General features: G+C 41.0%; 1 protein-coding gene across 1 annotated transcript in view; it reads right to left on the bottom strand.

The window, feature by feature from the left end:
* zanl (zonadhesin, like) overlaps positions 1-22,397 on the bottom strand; it is a 135,513-nt gene that overhangs the window by 74,192 nt on the left and 38,924 nt on the right. The window contains exons 58-68 of the mRNA XM_061914662.1: positions 20,868-21,003; positions 20,650-20,791; positions 18,465-18,661; positions 15,124-15,262; positions 14,947-15,063; positions 12,630-12,754; positions 12,181-12,326; positions 7,358-7,501; positions 7,078-7,185; positions 4,853-5,022; positions 2,532-2,734 (exon numbers count right to left, since the gene is read on the bottom strand). Coding sequence (XP_061770646.1) covers positions 2,532-2,734; positions 4,853-5,022; positions 7,078-7,185; positions 7,358-7,501; positions 12,181-12,326; positions 12,630-12,754; positions 14,947-15,063; positions 15,124-15,262; positions 18,465-18,661; positions 20,650-20,791; positions 20,868-21,003 — 1,627 coding nt within the window. The remainder of the gene's footprint in view (positions 1-2,531; positions 2,735-4,852; positions 5,023-7,077; positions 7,186-7,357; positions 7,502-12,180; positions 12,327-12,629; positions 12,755-14,946; positions 15,064-15,123; positions 15,263-18,464; positions 18,662-20,649; positions 20,792-20,867; positions 21,004-22,397) is intronic.

Here is a 22,397-nt window from a genome sequence, read left to right as displayed (position 1 = left end):
GCTAATGTGTATTTGGGATCTGCATAAATCCTGAAAAATTGCGCGCATCCGCCTTTGTAGTCTTCTTCTTTTTCTCTATCTTCTTCTTGTTATGGAAAATGTCCCTACAGCGGAGGATGAAGGTCTTCCGCTGTTGCCATTTCTAATATAAAGTAGTGTAAAGTTTTTATCTGTCAATAAACTCCCCATGAAAGTGCTAAAACATAACGGTGTAGTGAGTTTACACTATTCACCCAAGGAACTTTAGTTATTAGGGAGTTCCAGTCGGACGTTTTTTTACGCGACACATTTCCGCTATCGATTCCGGATGAGAAGATGTTGCGGCGTTATTGATTTAAGCAAAGTCTGAATGTCAGTAAAACAGTTAGCTCCATCTTTCGAAACTTTTTCTACTACCGTCCTTGCACGCTACACAGCTACAACAAAGATGATGGGGCGGAGACGCTGTCGAATGTGAGCCACGTGAATAAAACCGCCCACAAAACGGCGTTTCCGGAAGCAACTGTCAGAAAGCGGCTTGAAGACGATCTGTAAAACATCATCCATGCAACATTTTGACCAAAGAACCACCATTACATGTTGTGTAGACCACAAGGAAGTGTTTTCTATTTAAAATAAAAATATTATTATTATGACTCCTGCAATACGGTGCGCATACTTGCCAACCTTGAGACCTCCGAATTTGGGAGATGGGGAGGGGGTCGACGGGGTTGAGGTGGGCAGGTTTGGGGGGGCTGGGGTTTGGTGGTAGCAGGGGTGTATATTGTAGTGTCCCGGAAGAGTTAGTGCTTCAAGGGGTTCTGGGAATTTGTTCTGTTGTGTTTATGTTGTGTTACGGTACGGATGTTCTCCCGAAATGTGTTTGTCATTCTTGTTTGGTGTGAGTTCAAAGTGTGGCGGGTATTTGTAACAGTGTTAAAGGCCTACTGAAACCCACTACTACCGACCATGCAGTCTGATAGTTTATATATCAATGATGAAATATACACATTGCAACACATGCCAATACAGCTGGTTTAGTTTACCAAATTACAATTTCAAATTTCCCGCTGAGTTTCTTGTTGAAAACGTCATGGAATGATGACGCTTATGATCACGTGTGTTTGTGACGTTTCGGGTTGGAGGGGACATACTAGCTCAGCACCAGTTACGGCTAAAAGTCGTCTCTTTTCATCGCACATTTACACAGTATTTTGGACATCTGTGTTGCTGAATCTTTTGCAATTTGTTCAATTAATAATGGAGACTATAAAGAACAATGCTGTTGGTGGAAAGCGGTGTATTGCAGCCGTCTTTAGCACCGAGACACAGCCGGTGTTTCTTTGTTTGTTGTGAAACTTTAACACAGAGCGGTCAAGCGAACATGTTTTTCTACATCAACCAGCATGTTTTTGGATGGTAAAATTGTGATATATATCTTACCGGAGACATCAGTGGATTATTCGTCCTCCTGCAGTAGCTGTCAAAAAAGGCAGCTGTGAGATTGGCTCCTCGGCTTCTCTCTGAGATACTGGCGTGTTCACCCCAGTCATCCGACCTCGAGGTATGTTTTTACAATCTCACTAAAACACTATTAAAACAATAAGCAGATAAGGGATCTTCCAGAATTATTGTAGTTAATGTAATTACACCTGAAACGCTCACACTGCCGCCGCCCGGAGCCGTCGCTTTTTATTTATTTTTAATTTTTTTTCTAGTCCTTCACTATCAATATCCTCAGCCACGAATCTTTCATCCTCGCTCAAATTAATGGGGAAATTGTTGTTTTCTCCGCCCGAATAGCTCTTTTTGTTGGAGGCTCCCATTATAAACAATGTGAGCATGTGAGGAGCCCTCACACGGGTGACGTCATCGTCTGATACTTCCGGTAAAAGCAAGGCTTTTTTATTAGTGACCAACAGTTGCGGAATTTATCGTCGATGTTCTCTACTAAATCCTTCCAGCAAAAATATGGCAATATCGCAAAATGATCAAGTATGACACATAGAATGGACCTGCTATCCCCGTTTAAATAAGAAAATCTAATTTCAGTAGGCCTTTAAAAAAATTTATATGGCCACCCTTAGTGTGACCTGTATGGCTGTTGACCAAGTATGTGTTGCATTCACTGATGTGTGTGTAAAAAACGCATATATTACGTGACTGGGCTGACACGCTGTTTGTATGGAGGAAAAGCGGACTTGACGACAGGTTGTAGAAGACGATAAGGCACGGCCCCAATACTGTTGTCCGGGTGGAAATCGGGAGAAATTCGGGAGAATGGTTGCTTCGAGAGGGGCACTGAAATTCAGGAGTCTCCTGGGAAAATCAGGAGTGTAGGCAAGTATGATGGTGCGCCTTATACATGAAAAAAGATCAAAAATAGACCATTAATCGGCACTGCACCTTATAATCCGGTGCGGTCAATGGTCCAGAAAATACGGTATATATTCTTGTAATATTACTACTTTCTTCTTGTACTTGAGTATCAATCTTTTGTACATACATGGTAGCATGAATATACAGAGTAATCGCTATTAAAGGAGGCTTACAGGATGGTATGTCCCGCTGGCGTCGACACAGCCGCAGTCTTTGAGGGGGACACACTTGTCGTCGCTCAGGATGAATCCAGGGTCACACTGGCATCCTTCCACGCATACGTTCTGGCAGCCTGGGGGTCCTACCACTCCCAAACATGTCTCAGGGCAGGAGCTCACACACAGCGAGTACGAGCTGTTGGCTGGACACTCCAGCGCTAAAAAACAGGAAGAAGCAGTAAATGTGACTGTTGGTAACCTCACGCGGCACCTTAGATGGTGCAGAATTTTCGAAAGTTGTAACTAGATCTAGCCTCAACGCTAATGTCCGCTAATGACAGCGATTCGACCAATTGAAGGTATATACTGTTGTACTGACACGATTGCTTTTTGCTGTGGTAATTGTGACGTAGTAAGCTAAGCTACAAGTCACTCTCCATTAAATGTAGCTTAGCTACGGGAAGCTTTTTCATCCGATTCAAACCGTTCCAACTTCAAAATATTCAGCCTATACAGAAATGGTGTGCTCCCTTTCAACAATTCCGAGATTTCCTATAATTCCCAGTTTTTAAGGACATTTTCCCCATTCCAAATTAATTATCCATTTTTCAACCTTCCACAATAACCACATTTTTTAGCCGATTCAAACCATTCTAATCTTACTGGAAATTCAAAGAACCATTTTTCCACATTCAACACATTTCCTGGAATTTCTGATTTTTTCAAACCTTATTTACAACCTTTTCTAGTGCGATGACGCCTTTCACGTTTTTCTACCCATTTCAACTGGAGATGTCCGGTAATGGCTTTTTTGCAGATAGCCGATATTGTTCAACTCTTAATTACCGATACCGATATCAATCGATACCGATATATACAGACAGGGAATTAACACATTATTATGCCTAAATTTGTTGTGATGCCCCGCTGGATGCATTAAACAGTGTAACAAGGTTTTCCAAAATAAATCAACTCGGGTTATGGAAAAAAATCCCAGCATGGAACAGCCCTATTTATTATACAGTATAAGTCACAAAGTGCATTTTCTTTTTAACATGCCTCAAAACAGCAGCTTGAAATTTGGGACTTGCTCTCCCTGAGAGCATGAGAAGGTTGAGGTGGGCGGGGTTGAGGTGGGGAGTGGGGGTGGAGGTAGTGGGGGGTGTACATTGTAGCGTCCCAGAGGAGTTAGTGCTGCAAGGGTTTCTGGGTATTTGTTCTGTTGTGTTTATGTTGTATTATGGTGCGGATGTTCTCCCGAAATGTGTTTGTCATTCTTGTTTGGTGTGTGTTCAGAGTGAGACGTATGTTTGTCACTGTGTTAAAGTTGTTTATACGGCCATCCTCAGTGTGACCAATATGGCTGTTGACCAAGGATGCCTTGCATTCACTTCTGAGTATGAAAAGCTGTAGATATTATGTGACTGGGCCGGCACGCAAAGGCAGTGCCTTTAAGATTTATGGGCGCTCTGTACCTCTTCCTACCTCCGTGTACACAGCAGCGTTTAAAAAAAAACATGTTTTTTTACTTTTAGAAACCGATACTGATAATTATTAAACCAATGCCGATAGTTTCCGATATTACATTTTAAAGCATTTATCAGCCGATAATACTGGCAGTCCAATATTATCAGACATCCTTACTAGTTATATCTAAATACTCTGTGCCATACATACTTGCCAACCTTCCGATTTTTTCGGGAGACTCCCGAATTTCAGTGACCCTCCCGAAAATCTCACGGGGCAACCATTCTCCAGAATTTCTCCCGATTTCCACCCGGACATCAATATGGGGGGCGTGCCTCAAAGGCACTGCCTTTAGTGTTCTCTAAAACCTGTCTTCACATCCGCTTTTCCTCCATACAAACAGCGTGTCGGCCCAGTCACATAATATATGCGGCTTTTACAGACACACATAAGTGAATGCAAGGCATACTTGGTCATCAGCCATACAGGTCACACTGAGGATGGCCGTATAAACAACACTGTTACAAATATGCGCCACACTGTGAACCCACATCAAACAAGAACACATTTCGGGAGAACATCCGCACCGTACCACAACATAAACACACTAGAACAAACACCCAGAACCCTTTGCAGCACTAACTCTTTCAGGACGCTACAACATACACCCCCCGCTACCACCTAACACCACCCCTCCAACCCAGCTCACCCCATTTCCCAAATTCAGAGGTCTCAAGCATGGCAAGTATGGTGCCATAAGCTAACTATTAACATGCTAGGATTTCAGCTTTTTTAGAAATGCTGGACAAAATAAATAATTCGACATGATATTTGCCAATATATCATAAAACAATATGATGAGGACTTACGGCAGAATTGTGGCGACCTCCACTGGTGAACTTTGACTCCGGCGCTGTGACAGGCATCAGTGTATGCTTGCAATTGGTCACACAGGACCTGCTGTTGACCTTCAAACTGACACATGTCGTACACGCAGCTCTTGAAGAACGGGTCGGGATTCACCACGTTGAGGCACTCCCTGAAAACATCCAAAAAATATTTAAAAATAGAGACGGGGGATATACGCAATGCATTAAATGAGGGGTCTCAGAAACGCGGCCCGTGGGCCAATTTGATAAAGTTGTTATTAAATAATTTTTGGTTCCATTTACATTTAACAAAATCAAGTATTGTGAATATGTCTTACCTTTCTGTATTTGTATCTGAAGCAGCAATAGCTATCTTCCATGAACACATACTTTGTATGATCGCATTCATTTTGTCTTAAAGTCCAGTTTAGAGAAGTATTTAATCTTGGATACAGTATATAATCCTCCATATTGGCAGAAACATTCATTTAATTAAATTTCATTCCAAGAAAATAAACAATATTTTTGCATCTGAGAAAAATACCCGCAAACGCTTGCTTACTCTAATAAAAATGCCATGTTTGTTATAAATACAGTTTAAAAAAAAATAAAATTAAAAAATGCTGGCTTCCGCTGGAGAGACCTATGTCTGCTAGCTTGAGCGCCCCCACTTCTCCCAGTGTGGCGAGTCAGAGTACTGCTGGGGCATTGAACTGCAAGTTGACAATATACCTTGAGGCACAGGTACTTGCTGCCTCAAGACCTGCCTTTTCCACGTGGCAACAAGCATACTCCCCCTCACACGCACAATACACAGTGTGTAGCCGTGGAGGCACCACCTGTGTCTGCCTCAGTTCTCATCTGCTGCATTGTTTGATCAGGAATCATGGTATTTTCCGTGATTTTGACCATGAAAATTATCAAAATATACAGGAACCACACCAAAATCACATACAAAGCATAAACCAAAAGGGAAATATTAAAACTTTTTTATTTTATTACTTCGTTTTGGAACATCTCATGGTTACGTCACATGGTGGCAGGTGAGGCACTGCCTCACTTGCCTCCCCTGACAGCACGTCACTGCTGCAGTCACACAGCAACACCTGTCCGTCAGTAATAACTGTCCCCGATAACCTGGACCAATTCAAACCGTTGTTTATTTTTTTGTTTAATTTGCATTGCCTCACACGACGAACACTACATATATTTCTATATGACGCCGGATAACACTCCGGGAGCCGTCACTTTTTTGCGCTCGCTATCCCGGTACTCTGCCGACCGCCATGTTGCCGTAGGGAAGAAAAGCGGAACGACACACATTGCGGAAATAACATTATTCTCCGTCCGTCGGCTAAATACAAATATATCATACCCCACGTTTCTTTTTAAAAGCCTGCAGTGAAGAGAAAGGTTCGTGATGAACAAAGACAATTCCAGGAAAAGTGGGAGATGCAATATTTCTTTGTTGAGCACAGGGGCACCCCGACGTGTCTTATTTGCACAGAGAAAGTTGCGGTGCACAGGGGATACAATTTGAAACGTCATTATACAACGAGACATGCTGAGGAGTATGCAACGTTTTTTTTGAAGAAATCTTTTCTTGCGGCCCAGCCTCACCCAGACTCTGCATCCAGTGGCACCCAGGTAAATTGAGTATGAGACTCTTGCATTAAATGGTAAATGAGTTATGCTTGTATAGCTTTTCTACCTTCAAGGTACTCAAAGCGCCTTGACACTCCTTCCACATTCACTGATGGCGACAGCTGCCATGCAAGGCCCTAACCACCACCCATCTGGAGCAAGGGTGAAGTGTCTTACCCAAAGACACAACGAACATGACTAAAATGGCAGAAAGCAGGGGTTCAAACTAGGAACCCTTCAGTTGCTGGCAAAGCCACTCTATCACCCGAGCCACGCCGTCCCCAGAAGTTTGTTTGTAATGGTGTCTTACTGTAGTCCAGAGTCAAACATGTGTTCAAGAAAAAGCAATAATAACAATAACTGTAATCTTACATCGAGATATAGAATAATCTTTATAGTTTTTTTTTAGTGTAAACACCCCACAAGTTAATCCACCCATCCAGATAAGAAGGCTAAACACAATAAAACCTCTGGAGTTGTACAGTTGATGATTATTTCCCCGACCTTGCCTAGGTGAGGTCCCGAGGATAGCGTCATTAACACTTTATTGGTCTATCATATGTATTTAGTTGAAGACTTACCGGAAAGGTCCAGCAGGATCATTGATTTTGCCGCATTTTTCCGGTTTCACCACCTCAGCATGAAGCTCGGGATTGCAGTCTGGATCGGGTTTGGTGCCCGGCGAACACCTAATCATGCAGAGAAAAACGAAATGAAAACAAAACACATTTTGAAATGTATTCAAATTATATAAACATTTTTGCATGTCAACAGCAAAACAACTTTTGCTTTTGAAGTACAAATTCCGAAAGCTTATACTGTACTATAACATTAGAAATGGGGAAAATTTACAGAACTCACGAGTCATCCTCATCTTTTTCCGTCTGCCAGCTGTTTCCAAAATCGTTGACATTGGCCACCAGAGCGCCGTCTGGTTTGGTGAAGTCGTTGTCGGGGTTTCCGTCAAAGTCGCCGCAAAGTCCGCACATCTGGTCATAGTACGAACTAGCAAACACATCCAGCTGTTAGTCACACATGGCGAGTAAAAGAAGGACTAAAAATGTGATGTAAAATGACAGCCGTTCAGATGCCATGGCGCAAGCTCTCTGCCAGCACAACAATTGTAAGTAAACCCTTCAGCTGTAGCAACGGTCAGGGGCGTACCGAACCCAAAGGTCTCTGTGTCTTCTTAGTTCTTTATTAGAGGCTAAATTATTGAAAATCTAAGGAGAATGTTTCATTCAAATGAATCTTAAAGTGCTACGGTGAAAACATGATTCAAAACTGTCAAGGTTTAGCCATTAAAAATACCAAGAATAAGATGCATCGGCAGACATGAGATTTAAAAGATTCCAGAATGTGTGTTATTCTCAGCTGGACAGGGAGAGAGTTCCAGAGCCGTGGTTCTCTATGGTACAGATCCTGGTGGGAGGAACCTGGAGGAGCATGCTGTTGGATCATCTGAGGCTGCGATGCAGGCAGATGTTTGGGGGGTGAGAATTTCCTGTAGGTATCTTAATGCCAATTGTCAGGTTTACTATAAGTGCAGAATATGTAAATGTTTTTCCTAAGATGCGTTCTGTTTCTTTTATGAGATGTAAGTAGAAGAGTTCGCGTCTGTTCAGTGGTTGCTTTGTTTCCCTAAATTCATTGAACTGGACAGTTTCTACCAAATTGTTTTTCTTGGTATGGGGTGTAGGTAAAACTGATGCATATGGATTACAATGTTCTTGTATATATGTAATCATCCACCTGGCTCGTATTATTTCTGAAATTAGAGTACATACTCTTTTTACAAACCAGCTGGGTTGACCACATGTCTTCAGGGCCACTCTAAGCTCTTTTCCTTTGGCCTGTGGGCAACCGGGAACATGACCAGCTCTGTGTTGTTGGTTTATGATAAGGCCCAGTTTTTGTTACATTTGATAGGGTTCTGATAAGGCCCATATTGGTCAGTAAAACCCACACAAGTGTGAGTGGGTTTAGTGTAGATCCTCTAAGGGGACAGGACCAAGTCATTGGAACAGATGTGTAGATGACAAATGAGTTATCATCAGTGGACAAAAACATTTAGTATACACATGAGGATTTCAAGAACAATAAATTGCCTTTTTCGAATGTGATGTTTACATTGGAGACGACAAGGGCTTCCCTATTGGAGCCTCTTACAAATAACTCACATGACACAGCCACATTTGGTTTCAGGCAGTGGTGTGCCGTAAAATAAATCAGCGCTGTATGAAGTCTGCTAGAGGCCCTTCTGAATCAACAATGCGGCAGTCTGTTCAGTGTAGGTCGACGGGGCAAATACATTTGATAAAAAGTTGTAATAGCCTGTCAGATCAAAAGTTGTTGACAGTAGGCCTCGCTATTTTGCTACCCGTTGAACGGGACAAATATGCCTCCTGGGATTGGATACTCATTTGTGACTCACAAGCAAGTATCAATCGCAAGTGGTGAGTTGCAAGCGCAGGCAGATCAACCGAGCCACTGTCTGATATCCACTCGCTTTTTTAACCCGTGATGGCCGAAGGTTGCAGATATAGACTTGAAAGGTCATTTTCAAGACGGATATTTTAAGAAAAGCTTGATCTCCGGAGACAAGGTGGGCCTACCCCCGAGCTCGCTAACCTGTCCCAGTGGTTGAAAGGTTTGTCCGTCACATCCAATCGAATCATCCAACTATGAGTTTACGTCATACGGTTTCCGATGGGTTTTGACTTCATAATTATTTTTTACATCTGTTTTTAATTGGGGCTTCCCGGTGGCAGAGGGGTTAGTGCGTCTGCCTCACAATACAAAGGTCCTTCAGTCTTGGGTTCAATCCCAGGCTTGGGATCTTTCTGTGTGGAGTTTGGATGTTCTACCCGTGAATGCGTGGGTTCCCTCCGGGTACTCAGGCTTCCTCCCACTTCCAAAGACATGCACCTGGGGATAGGTTGATTGGCAACACTAAATTGGCCCTAGTGTGTGAATGTGAGTGTGAATGTTGTCTGTCTATCTGTGTTGGCCCTGTGATGAGGTGACGACTTGTCCAGGGTGTGAAGTGAAGTGAATTATATTTATATAGCGCTTTTCTCTAGTGACTCAAAGCGCTTTTACATAGTGAAACCCAATATCTAAGTTACATTTAAACCAGTGTGGGTGGCACTGGGAGCAGGTGGGTAAAGTGTCTTGCCCAAGGACACAACGGCAGTGACTAGGATGGCAGAAGCGGGAATCGAACCTGCAACCCTCAAATTGCTGGCACGGCCACTCTACCAACCGAGCTATACCGCCCTATACCGGTGTACCCCGCCTTCTGCCCGATTGTAGCTGAGATAGGCGCCAGCCCCCCCCCTCGACCCCAAAAGGGAATAAGCGGTAGGAAATGGATGGATGGATGTTTTTAATTGAGCTATTTAGATTTTTGATAGTACCACGAAGAGATATGCTTTAATTGGTGCGGCGGGTTTATGGATTTTTTAAAAGAATAGCTCGTTTTGTACGCTATGGAGGTGATTCAATGCCCAGCGGTGAAGCCTGTCCAGATGAAAGATGAAACGGCTTCTTAGACAATCAAAAAGTCCAGTTGCGATCAATTCACTGGTCTGAGAATGTAATATTTTAACACTTAAATCGTAGTAAAATGACAAGGGCTCTGTGATGTTACAGCAATTAAGCCGTACTCGTACAAGAAAGACACGTTAGCGATAAGAATCCCCCAAAGGAACGCGCTTGCCACCTCTTCCCCTCAATGGTCCCGCATGCTTCCTCCAAGACAAGATGGCTGTCTACTTCTCCACGTGTTTTGTCTTCATGAAGTGGCCTCCAATACAGGGCCAGAGTTCCCTTTGGCAGTGTGGAAGCCTTTCTGCAAGTCCTTGGGACCTTCGTTCAGCTTGTCTATCCTCAGTGTAAGGTCACCATGACCAGGAGGTGGTCATACAAACTGAACGTCAACACTCCCTCGTCAGTTCTTTCACATTTTCATTCCAAATTTGGCTTTCAAGCCCAAGCTTTTTCCTGTCTGGAATCAGGGTCTTTTCCATTACCGTGGACCTACATGATTGTTGGATTTCAGGCAACGTCGCCTCAGACTCCGGGACAGATAAGACAAACAAGCATAGTCCGAGCAAGAAGCCCAAAAGAAAGTAAAAATGCTGCATACATTGCTCTGTTCTCGTCTGTGGAAGAGGTTCCAGTAGGTTTTGGTAAAAGCTTTGATCGAGCTCCTAGGATAGTCCATTAAAAAGAGCAAAACCCAGGAAAAGGACAACGATTGAAGCCAAGTCAACAACATGATCGAGTTTGCAGTGACCCTGCACTTTGACAATGTCTCTATCAACTTCTTATTGTACAAGAACAGTTCTTTTTTGTAGATTTCCACATGTATGGTTCTGTGTAATGCTACGGTGCGGTGTTTAGAACCTTGCTAAAAAGTAATGAACGAAATCAATACATTTCTTGTAGGCTGCATATCTCATAGCAACAACAACATACTATATCTTGATATTGCTAAATATTTTTGGACACTAAACAACAGAAAAGCAACCTTAAAATCCAACACTAAAGCAACATTTGTAAGGCTATCTGGTGTGTATTTGACTCTAGACTTGTACAAAACCCAAAACCAGAATAATTGACAAGTTGTGTAAATCGTAAATAAAAACAGAACAAAAGGATTTGGTAATCCTTTTTAACCTATATTCAATTGAATAGACTGCAACAACAAGATACTTAATGTTTGAACTGAAAATCTTTATTTTTCGCAAATATTAGCTCATTTGGAATTTGATGCCTGCAACGTGTTTCAAAAAAGCTGGCACAAGTAGTAAAACAGACTGAGAAAGTTGAGGAATGCTCATCAAACACTTATTTGGAACATCCCACAGATAAACAGGCTAATTGGGAACAGGTGGGTGCCATGACTACGTATAAAAGCAGCTTCCATGAAATGCTCAGTCATTACCAAACAAGGATGGGGCGAGGGTCACCACTTTGTAAACAAATGCGTGAGCTAATTGTTGAACAGTTTAGCAAAAACATTTCTCAACCAGCCATTGCAAGGAATTTAGGGATTTCACCATCTACGGTCCGTAATATCATCAAAAGTTTCAGAGAATATGGAGAAATCACTGCATGGAAGCGGCAAAGCCCGTGACCTTCGATGCCTCAGGCGATACTGCATCAAAAAGTGACATCAGTGTGTAAAGGATATCACCATATGGGCTCAGGAACACTTCAGAAAACCACTGTCAGTAACTACAGTTGGTCGCTACATCGGTAAGTGCATGTTAAAACTCTACTATGTAAAGCCAAAGCCATTTATCAACAACACCCAGAAAGGTAGACGGCTTCGCTGGGCCCGAGCTCATCTAATATGGACTGATGCAAAGTGGAAAAGTGGTCTGTGGTCTGATGAGTCCACATTTCAAATTGTTTTTGAAAACTGTGGACGTCGTGTTTTTATTTACGAATTACACAACCCTACAAGTCAAACCTGGACACGCTCCCAGGTCACATGGTTGCAACCCAGCAATACTTTGGCACTATAAAGATTTCAGCTTCCTGCCTCGCTGAGAATTTCCCTGTTTTTTTCTGCGTTTCCCTCCTAAAGTCTGTTGCCAGGAGTGCCCTTGGCTCTCTCGAGGTGCATGTTCTTTGTTGATGTGAAATGGTAAGGGCGGTGTTTCTATACCAACCTGGGGACAGTGATTTGGGCGTGATGCTTTCCATCCCAGCGTACTCGAAGACCAAAGGACGTCTGCACGGTGACGTACTGTCCAGCTAGACTGACCGTCATCTTAGGAGATGGCGAATTAGGTAGCGCTACACGTCGCCCGTTCACCTATTAGGAGACAATATCCAGAAATGTCATGTATCAATATTATTATTATTACCATGAAGACGTAAACAAATAGTTATATGATCACAAGCTTAAAATTACATCAAGAACATGTTACAGTCTGAGCATTATACCAATACTCATAATATTACCGGAATTAAATTGTTACAGTGCAAAAATGAAGCTGTAAGAAAAAACTTAGAAGATTTGAGTCTGAATATTTTGGGAAGGAAAAATAAAAAACTAAAATGTACCAAAATAAAGTTGTAAATATAAATGCATATCATAAAGATGTGTTCAACTAACCAAAGTCCTCCTGGCTTTCATCAAAGTAAGTGTTATTCCGTCCACAGTGATGTAGAGTTTTCTCAGGTACGACACTCCTGACACTCCTCGTTCCTCATTCTTGCCCTCCACCGAGAACCAGGGACCTGCCGTGTGACACAACAGCACATTCAATTCTATCATGCTGAAATAAATTCTAATTTGTAGCATTTTTACAATTATTAATCAAATAATACGTGCCATGCATTGTATTTCAATAACATTGAACAGATTTAATGGCAGAACAAACATTTCATCTGTGAAGCTGATGTTTACATAGGCCTTAAAAGAGAACCTGATGCGGAACATACCAAAGTCTAAGCCAGGGGTGTCAAACTCCTTTTAGATCGGGAGCCGCGAGGAGAAAAATATACTCCCAAGTAAAATCTTGGCACGATAACTTAAAAATAAAGACAACATCAGATTGTTTTCTTTGTTTAAAAATAGAACAAGCACGTAGTGAAATTGTACAAATCATAATGTTGTTGGGTTGCGGTTAATACGATTCTTTTTTAGTATTTTTTTTTTAATTTTTTTTACAATTTTTATTTTTTTAAATGGCCCCCGCGTACTTCAACTTTTCAGTACCCCCCCTCGGTAGAAACGTTTTGGACACCTCGTTGTTAACATCTACATCAGAGATGTCAAACTCATTTTAGCTCAGGGACCGTGTGGAGAAAAATCTATTCCCAAGTGGGCCGGAATGGAAAAAATCATGGCATAATAACTTAAAAATAAAGGAAAATTCAGGTTGTTTTCTTTGGCCAAAAATAGAACAAGCACATTCTGAAAATGTACAAATCACAAATAATCCTCCGGACAAAACACTTCAAATTTGTTGAAAATTCTGAGGAAATTGGTGCAGTTTCAAAAACACAATGAGCTTGGACGTTGTCTCAGTGTATCTACAGAGCCAGGATTTAACTTAAGTCACAGTCTTTCTGGGATTGAATAAAAACACTACATGTAAACCAGGTTTCACCAACCTTTTTGAAACCAAGAGCTACTTCTTGGGTACTGATTAATGCGAAGGGCTACCAGTTTGATACACACTAAAATAAATTGCCAGAAATAGCCAATTTGCTCAATTTACCTTTAACTCTATGTTATTATTAATAATTAATTATATTTATCTTTGTGGAAACACTGATTATCTTAATGATTTCTCACAATAAATATATATAGAAACAGACAAATATCAATATGCAGAACTTTATTTTTATATTTTCTCTAAGTGCACATTTTTGAAATTGAACATTTTCAAATGATCACTTCTAAAACAGTCTTGTGAAATCACAATATCCCATTTTAACTAGCTAGACACTAACATTTTTTAACTAATCATGAATTACTTTGCACCATGTTTGTACAAATAATAACTCATATAAAATACAAAAGTCAACTCTCAAATTTTTAAATAAATCATGTCACACTGTGAACTGGACACCAAATCTGTTATCTGTTTCTTTGTCAGTTAGTGGGAAGCCTGGCATTACATGCTGTTAACTAGTGTGTTGTACTCTGGTGTGTAACTTGACACTGCAACTCTGAGTGAGTCTTGCAGATGTGCATCAGTGAGGCGTGTTCTGTGTTTGTTCTTGATGAAGTTCATGTCAGAAAAGGCTGATTCACGAAGATAAGATGAACCAAACAGGCTTGCAACCTTCATAGCTGCTGCGCATACACCACTGTACTTCTCTGTGTCAACAAGGCACCAAAAGTTTGGTGCAGTCTGGTGGGCTTTAAATTTTAAATTGTCAGGAAAGAAGAGGAAGGAATTTAAAAGGTAAACAGGTATATGTATTTAAAAATCCTCAAATCATTTTTAAGGTTGTATTTTTTCTCTAAAATTGTCTTTCTGAAAGTTATAAGAAGCAAAGTAAAAAAAAAAAAAAGAATTTATTCAAACAAGTGAAGACCAATTCTTTAAAATATTTTTTTGGATTTTCAAATTCTATTCGAGTTTTGTCTCTCTTAGAATTAAAAATGTCGAGCAAAGCGAGACCAGCTTGCTAGTAAAAAAATAAAATTTAAAAAATAGAGGCAGCTCACTGGTAAGTGCTGCTATTTGAGCTATTTTTAGAACAGGCCAGCGGGCTACTCATCTGGTCCTAACGGGCTACCTGGTGCCCGCGGGCACCGCGTTGGTGACCCCTGTGCTAGCCAATGGTGTTGTTGTTGTATTTTTTTGTTTTGAAAAATGTAACTGGAAGGAAGTTTGACAGCTGAAATGTGATTGTAATTGGCAACTCATACTTACATGTACATATTTCTCCTTTAGCGGTGAAGTAGCGCTTACCTGTGTTGTTCCGGCAGGTTCTGGCCAGCGTGTAGGTACACGTGCCCATAAAACTGTAGAACTTCTTGTCAAAAGTGTTGTAGTGTGGATCTCCGTAGATAATGCAGTCCTTGGAGCCTGAGAGTATTCAGTTACTAACATGATACTGTAGTAGGGTTAGTGTCAGGAGTCACTTACTGGTAGGGTAGCAGCCCAGCTGTCCTTCTACAAGCAAACACTGGTGCATCGGGGGGCACTGAGATGGCTTACAGCTGACAGAAGGGGCGTCGCATCGGCACTTTTGCTCGCAGTCTTTTTCGTAGAACTCCTCTCCAGGCTAACACGCAGAACATTCAGTCAATTAAAGTGTACGATTGAATTCTCTTGCTCAAAGTCGCATTGAACTCGTAGCTCGTAATACCAGAACGATGACAGAAAAGCGGTAATATTACAAAAAAGAAGTCAAGAGTGATATTATAAAACCCAGAAGCAGTGAAGTCAGCACGTTGTGTACATCGTAAATAAAAACAGAACTTAATGATTTGCAAATCCTTTTCAACTTATATTCAATTGAATAGACTGCATTGACAAGATATTTAATGTTAATTTAATGGCAGCAACACATTGCGAAAAAGTTGGCTTATTGGCATTTTTACCACTGTATTACATGGCCTTTCCTTTAAACAACACTGAGTAAATGTTTGGGAACTGAGGAAACCAATAATTGAAGCTTTTCAGGCGGAATTATTTCCCATTCTTGCTTGAAGTACAGCTTAAGTTGTTCAATAGTACAGGGTCTCCGTTGTCGTATTTTAGGCTTCATTATGTGCCACACATTTTCAAACTGGACTACAGGAAGGCCAGTCTATTACCTGCACTCTTTTACTACGAAGCCACACAGTTGTAACACGTGGCTTGGCATTGTCTTGCTGAAATAAGCAGGGGCGTCCATGATAACAACATATGTTGCTCCAAAACCTGTATGTACCTTTCAGCATTAATGGTGCCTTCACAGATGTGTAATTTACCCATGTCTTGGGCACTAATACACCCCCATACCATCACAGATGCTGGCTTTTGAACTTCGGGCCTATACCATTCCGGATGGTTCTTTTCCTCTTTGTTTCGGAGGACATGACGTACACAGTTTCCAAAAAATTTTTACACTTTGCATCAGTCGATTTTAGATGAGCTCGGGCCCCGCGAAGCCGGCGGCGTTTCTGGGTGTTGTTGATAAATGGCTTTGGTTTTTGCATAGTAGAGTTTTAACTTGCACTTAAAAAAGTTGCGACGAACTGTAGTTACTGACAGTGGTTTTCTTAAGTGTTCCTGAGCCAATGTGGTGATATCCTTGAGAAATGTTGTTCTTAAACTGTTTGTGAATGACTGAGCATTTGCAGTAATGGAAGCTGCTTTTATACCCATGCATAGCACCCACCTGTTCGAAGTTGGCCTGTTCACCTGGCGAATTATGTTCCAAATAAGTGTTTGATGAGCATTCCTCAGCTTTCTCAGTCTTTTTTGCCACAGCTTCAACTACCAAATGAGCTAATATTTGCAAAAAAATAAAGTTTCTCAGTTTGAACATTAAGTATCTTGTCTTTGCAGTGTAATCAATTGAATATAAGCTGAAAAGGATTTGCAAATCATTGTATTCTGTTTTTATTTACGATTTACACAACGTGCCCACTTCACTGGTGTTGGGTTTGGTAAGTAAAACAAAGTTTGATATTACAAGGAATAAGTGCAATTAAGCCAATAAATAGTGGGAATGTTACAAGAAAAAAGGTGCAAACCCCCTCAAAGTCCTGATGTTGCAGGAAAAAATGATGCAACAATGCAAAATAGTCCATCATGCTGTAAGAAGAAAATAACGAGTAATAACTGCGATGAGGTGGCAAATTGTCCTGGGTGTACCCTACCTTGGAGAGGGTCCAACTGTGTTAATACCAGGACAACTTTACGTATGAGAAGAAAGTCGTATATTATCATGAAAAAAATCCCAATGTCATAAACAGGACGTTTTTATATTTTGAGACAAAAGACGTCATGAAATGTCAAAAATCAATTAGATAAAGTTGGAGTATTATGAGGAAACAATGTAAATCTTATGACAAAAAAGTCTGAACGATGCTTGAAAAAAACTCTTCCAGGTATGCGTAGCAGTGCAGCAGTTAGTGCCTGGTAATACTGCAATGTAGTTACTACCTGGTAATACTGTGATGTAGTTAGTATCTGGTAATACTGTAATGTAGTTAGTATCTGGTAATACTGCAATGTAGTTATTACCTGGTAATACTGCAATGTAGTTATTACCTGGTAATACTGCAATCTAGTTAGTACCTGATAATACTGCAATGTAGTTAGTACCTGGTAATACTGTGATGTAGTTAGTACCTGGTAATACTGCAATGTAGTTAGTACCTGACATTGCTGCAATGTCGTTAGTACCTGGTATTACTGCAATGTAGTTAGTATCTGATAATACTGCAATGCAGTTAGTACCTGGTAATACTGCAATATAGTTAGTACCTGGTAATACTGCAGTGTAGTTAGCACCTGGTAATAATTCTGCAATGTAGTTAGTACCTGGTAATACTGTGATGTAGTTAGTACCTGGTAATACTGCAATGTAGTTAGTACCTGACATTGCTGCAATGTCGTTAGTACCTGGTAATACTGCAGTGTAGTTAGTACATGGTATTACTGCAATGTAGTTAGTACCTGGTAATACTGCAATATAGTTAGTACCTGTTAATAATGCAGTGTAGTTAGCACCTGGTAATACTGCAATGTAGTTAGTATCTGGTAATAATACTGCAATGTAGTTAGTACCTGGTAATACTGCAATGTAGTTAGTACCTGGTAATACTGCAATGTAGTTAGTACCTTGTCATACTGCAATGTAGTTAGTACCTGACATTACTGCAATATAGTTAGTACCTGGTAATACTGCACTGTAGTTAGTACCTAGTAATACTGCAATGTAGTTAGTATCTGATAATACTGCAATGCAGTTAGTACCTGGTAATACTGCAATATAGTTAGTACCTGGTAATACTGCAGTGTAGTTAGAACCTGGTAATACTGCAATGTAGTTAGTATCTGGTAATAATACTGCAATGTAGTTAGTACCTGGTAATACTGCAATGTAGTTAGTACCTGGTAATACTGCAATGTAGTTAGTACCTGACATTACTGCAATATAGTTAGTACCTGGTAATACTGCACTGTAGTTAGTACCTAGTAATACTGCAATGTAGTTAGTACCTAGTAATACTGCAATGTAGTTAGTACCTGGTCATACTGCAATGTAGCTAGTACCTGGCAATACTGCAGTGTAGTTAGTACCTGTTAATACTGCAATTTAGCTAGTACCTGGTAATACTGCAATGTAGCTAGTACCTGGTAACACTGCATTGTAGCTAGTACCTGGTAACACTGCAATATAATTAGTACCTGGTCAAATTGCAATGTTGCTAGTACCTGGTAATACTGCAATGTAGTTAGTACCTGGTCATTTGCAATGTAGTTAGTACCTGGTAATACTGGCCATTGGTGTGTTGGCAGCCACAGGAATTCCTGTCCACGCATTGTCCACCACTCAAAATGTAGCCAGGGTCACACACACACGACTCCGCGCACGGTCCTTCACAGGACGGGGGCTTTCCGGAACATGTCTCCTGACAGGGGTCCGCACAGGGATGGTAGTGGCTGTTGGGGGGGCAGATCGGTTCTGTAGGGAACGCAGCGACAGTACATATCATGGAATACAAAGGAAAGGTTTTAAATGTAAATTAATTTCATCACAGGTCCTTTTTAAGAGAAATACAAAACCCAAAACCAGTTGGCATGTTGTGTAAATCGTAAATAAAAAGAGAATACAATGATTTGCAAATCATTTTCAACTTATATTCAATTGCAACTCAATTCAATTCGACTGCAAAGACAAGATACTAAATATTGGCACTGAGAAACCAATTTTTTTTTTTTTGCAAATAATCATTGACTTAGAATTCAATGGCAGCAACACATTTTTTACCACTGTGTTACATGGTCTTTCCTTTTAACAAGACTCAGTAAACATTTGGGAACTGAGGATACCATTTTTTTAAGCTTTTCAGGTGGAATTATTTTCCATTCTTGCTTGATGTACAGCTTAAAGGCCTACTGAAACCCAGTACTACCGACCACGCAGTCTGATAGTTTATATATCAATGATGAAATATTAACATTGCAACACATGCCAATACGGCCGGTTTAGTTTACTAAAATGCAATTTTTAATTTCCCGCGGAGTTTCTTGTTGAAAACATCGCGGAATGATGACACGTGCGCATGACGTCACAGACTGTCTGGAAATATTAGTGCAGCACCACTTACGGCTAAAAGTCGTCTCTTCTCATAGCGCTATTACACAGTATTCTGAACATCTGTGTTGCTTAATCTTTTGCAATTTGTTCAATTTATAATGGAGAAGTCAAAGTAGAAAGATGGAGTTGGGAAGCTTTAGCCTTTAGCCACACAAACACACGGTGATTCCTTGTTTAAAATTCCCGGAGGTGAAGCTTTACTATGGATCAGAGCGGTCAACCGGACGGTTTCGTTGAGAAAATTGTGTTAAAAAGTCGCATTTTACCGGAGATCTGTGGAGTTTGCGCCGTCCTCGTATCTGCCGTGACTTCCCTCAGACACTGGCATCAAGACACCCGTGGACACACCCCTCCGACTATCAGATACTATTTAATCTCACTAAAACACTAGCAACACAATAGAAAGATAAGGGATTTCCCAGAATTATCCTAGTAAATGTGTCTAAAAACATCTGAATCCGTCCTAATGCAATCAACTTTTTTTTTTTAACTTTATTTTTATCTATTTATTTTTTTCTAGTCCTTCGCTATCAATATCATCATCCACAAATCTTTCATCCTCGCTCAAATTAATGGGGAAATTGTCGTGAGGAGCCCTCACCCTTGTGACGTCATCGTCTGCGACTTCCGGTAAAGGCAAGGTTTTTTTTATCAGCACCAAAAGTTACGAACTTTATCGTGGATGTTCTCTACTAAATCCTTTCAGCAAAAATATGGCAATATCGTGAAATGATCAAGTATGACACATGGACTGGACCTGCTATCCCCGTTTAAATAAGAAAATCGCATTTCAGTAGGCCTTTAATGGTGCCTTCGCAGATGTGTAAGTTACCCATGGCTTGGGCACTAAGACACCCCCATATCATCGCAGATGCTGGCTTTTGAAGTTTGCGCCTATAACAATACGCCCACAGTTTTCAAAAACAATTTGAAATGTTTGCGCCTAACAAAGTTCCTCAGTTCCAACATTAAAATATCTTGTCTTTGCAGTCTATTCAATTGAATATAGGTTGAAAAGGATTTGCAAATCATTGTATTCTGTTTTTATTCACCATTTACACAACGTGCCAACTTCACTGGTTTTGGGGTTTGTATGTATGGAATAAAAAACATATGTGAATGTTATGAAAAAACACATCTAAATGGGAAAAAAAGAATGTTAGAATATGAAGAGAATAATGTCAAACTGTAATAGAAGAAATACAAGTCATATAACTAAGGAGTTGTAATAATCCGGGGAAAAGGTCCAAATGTTAGCAAAAAAAAAGTCCTAATGATTGTAACATTAGTTGCTAATGTTCATATGAAAAAAAAAAAAAAATAGTGAGCACATATTTCTAGAGACTACTTACGACAGAAGGTTTGGTTCCTCCAGGGTCCAATTTGGACCCCACGGTCCTGGCACTCGTTGGCGTAGGCTTCAATGGCGTCGCACAAAGCAGGCTTAGCGCCATCCAGTGCGCAAAGATCAAATACACAGTCTTGGAAGTAATTCTAAAAAAAACCCACCAACAGCAACATAGGTTTAAAATTAAAATAAACAACAAATCATATTATTCTGGCGACGTACATTGGGGTTGACTTTGGGATGACACGCAGCAAAAGGTCCATTCTTGTCCAATAGAAGGCCACAGTAGGCGGAGCTCTCGTACAGCTTCTCATCCTCCTCGTTGCATTTGGGCGTAGTGATGTTGTGTTTCTTACAGCTTTTTTGCATATTAACAAATAAAAAAAATTGTCAATACATGTAATAGATTTTTTATTGGTTCTGCTCTTATCTCACAGACAGATGTTTTTATGTCAGCATGGATTCATGAAATAAGATGTGGGGTTCCCCAAGGCTCAATTCTTGGTCCCATTCTTTTTCATCTTTCTATGCTACCTCTTGGAGACGTCATAAGGAGACATAGCATCGGTTTTCATGGTTACGCTGATGATACATAGCTGTACATAGCCGTGTCTCCAGATGCCACAGGACCAATATATCTACTTTTTAAAACTGCATTGGAGTCACGTCATAGATGGCGGTCAATTTCCTACAGCTCAAAACAGAGGTTTTAGTTATAGGCCCTGAAGGCCAGAGGGAAAAACATTTGCCAAAGTGACAATATTTTAAGCCAACACAGTCTATAAAAAAATCTGTGCGGGATTTTTTGACTCCGAGTCGATTTCTAGAATGAAAAAATTACAAACACATTTTTTTATCATCTTAGAATTTAGCCAGAGTCCGCCCGTTTCTCTCTGAGGCAAACACGGAGGTGCTAATGTATGTTTTTATTTCTTGTCGTTTTAAACTACTGTATCAATCCGTCTTGCTGAAGAAGGAACTAAGCCGAAAGGCAAAACTCTCAATTTACCGGTCGATCTTTGTTCCCATCCTCACTTATGGTCATGAGTTTTGGGTTATGACTAAAAGGACAAGATCACGGGTACAAGCGGCCGAAATTAGTTTCCTACGCCGGGGGAAGGGGCTCTCCCTTAGAGATAGGGTGAGAAGCTCTGTCATTCGGGAGGAGCTCAGAGTAAAGCCGCTGCTCCTCCACATTGAGAGGAGCCAGATGAGGTGGTTTGGGCATCTGTTCAGGATGCCACCCGAACGCCTCCCTAGGGAGGTTTTTTGGGTATGTCCGAACGGTAGGAGGCCAGGGGGAAGACCCAGGACACGTTGGGTGGACTATGTCTCCTGGCTGGCCTGGGAACGCATCGGGATCCCCTACGAAGAGCTGGACGAAGTGGCTGGGGAGAAAAAAGTCTGGGCTTCCCTGCTTAGGCTGCTGCCCCCGCGACCCGACCTCGGATAAGCGGAAGAAGGTGGATGGACGGATGGATTGCTGTATGTAGGATATTTCTGTTACTTTTTTTTGACAGTGCATGCACAGTATGTTGACAAGCATACATCGCAATCACCTTCTTTCGCACAGCTATATCTGCGGAAATGCCAACCTGCATGCACATTCCAGGCGTGCTAATTAAAGATGCAAAACAGCCCCCGTGGAATGGTTTGTCTTGATAAATCATAAAGACTGTGAGTAGCTAAGATCAAGCACATAACTTTGAAGTTCCCAGGCTTTTGGTAAAGGACCTGAGCTAGAAGGTATTT

Source organism: Nerophis ophidion, linkage group LG10 (genome assembly GCF_033978795.1).
Source record: "Nerophis ophidion isolate RoL-2023_Sa linkage group LG10, RoL_Noph_v1.0, whole genome shotgun sequence".
NCBI lineage: Eukaryota > Metazoa > Chordata > Actinopteri > Syngnathiformes > Syngnathidae > Nerophis > Nerophis ophidion.
This window is presented reverse-complemented; position numbering and strand designations above follow the sequence as displayed.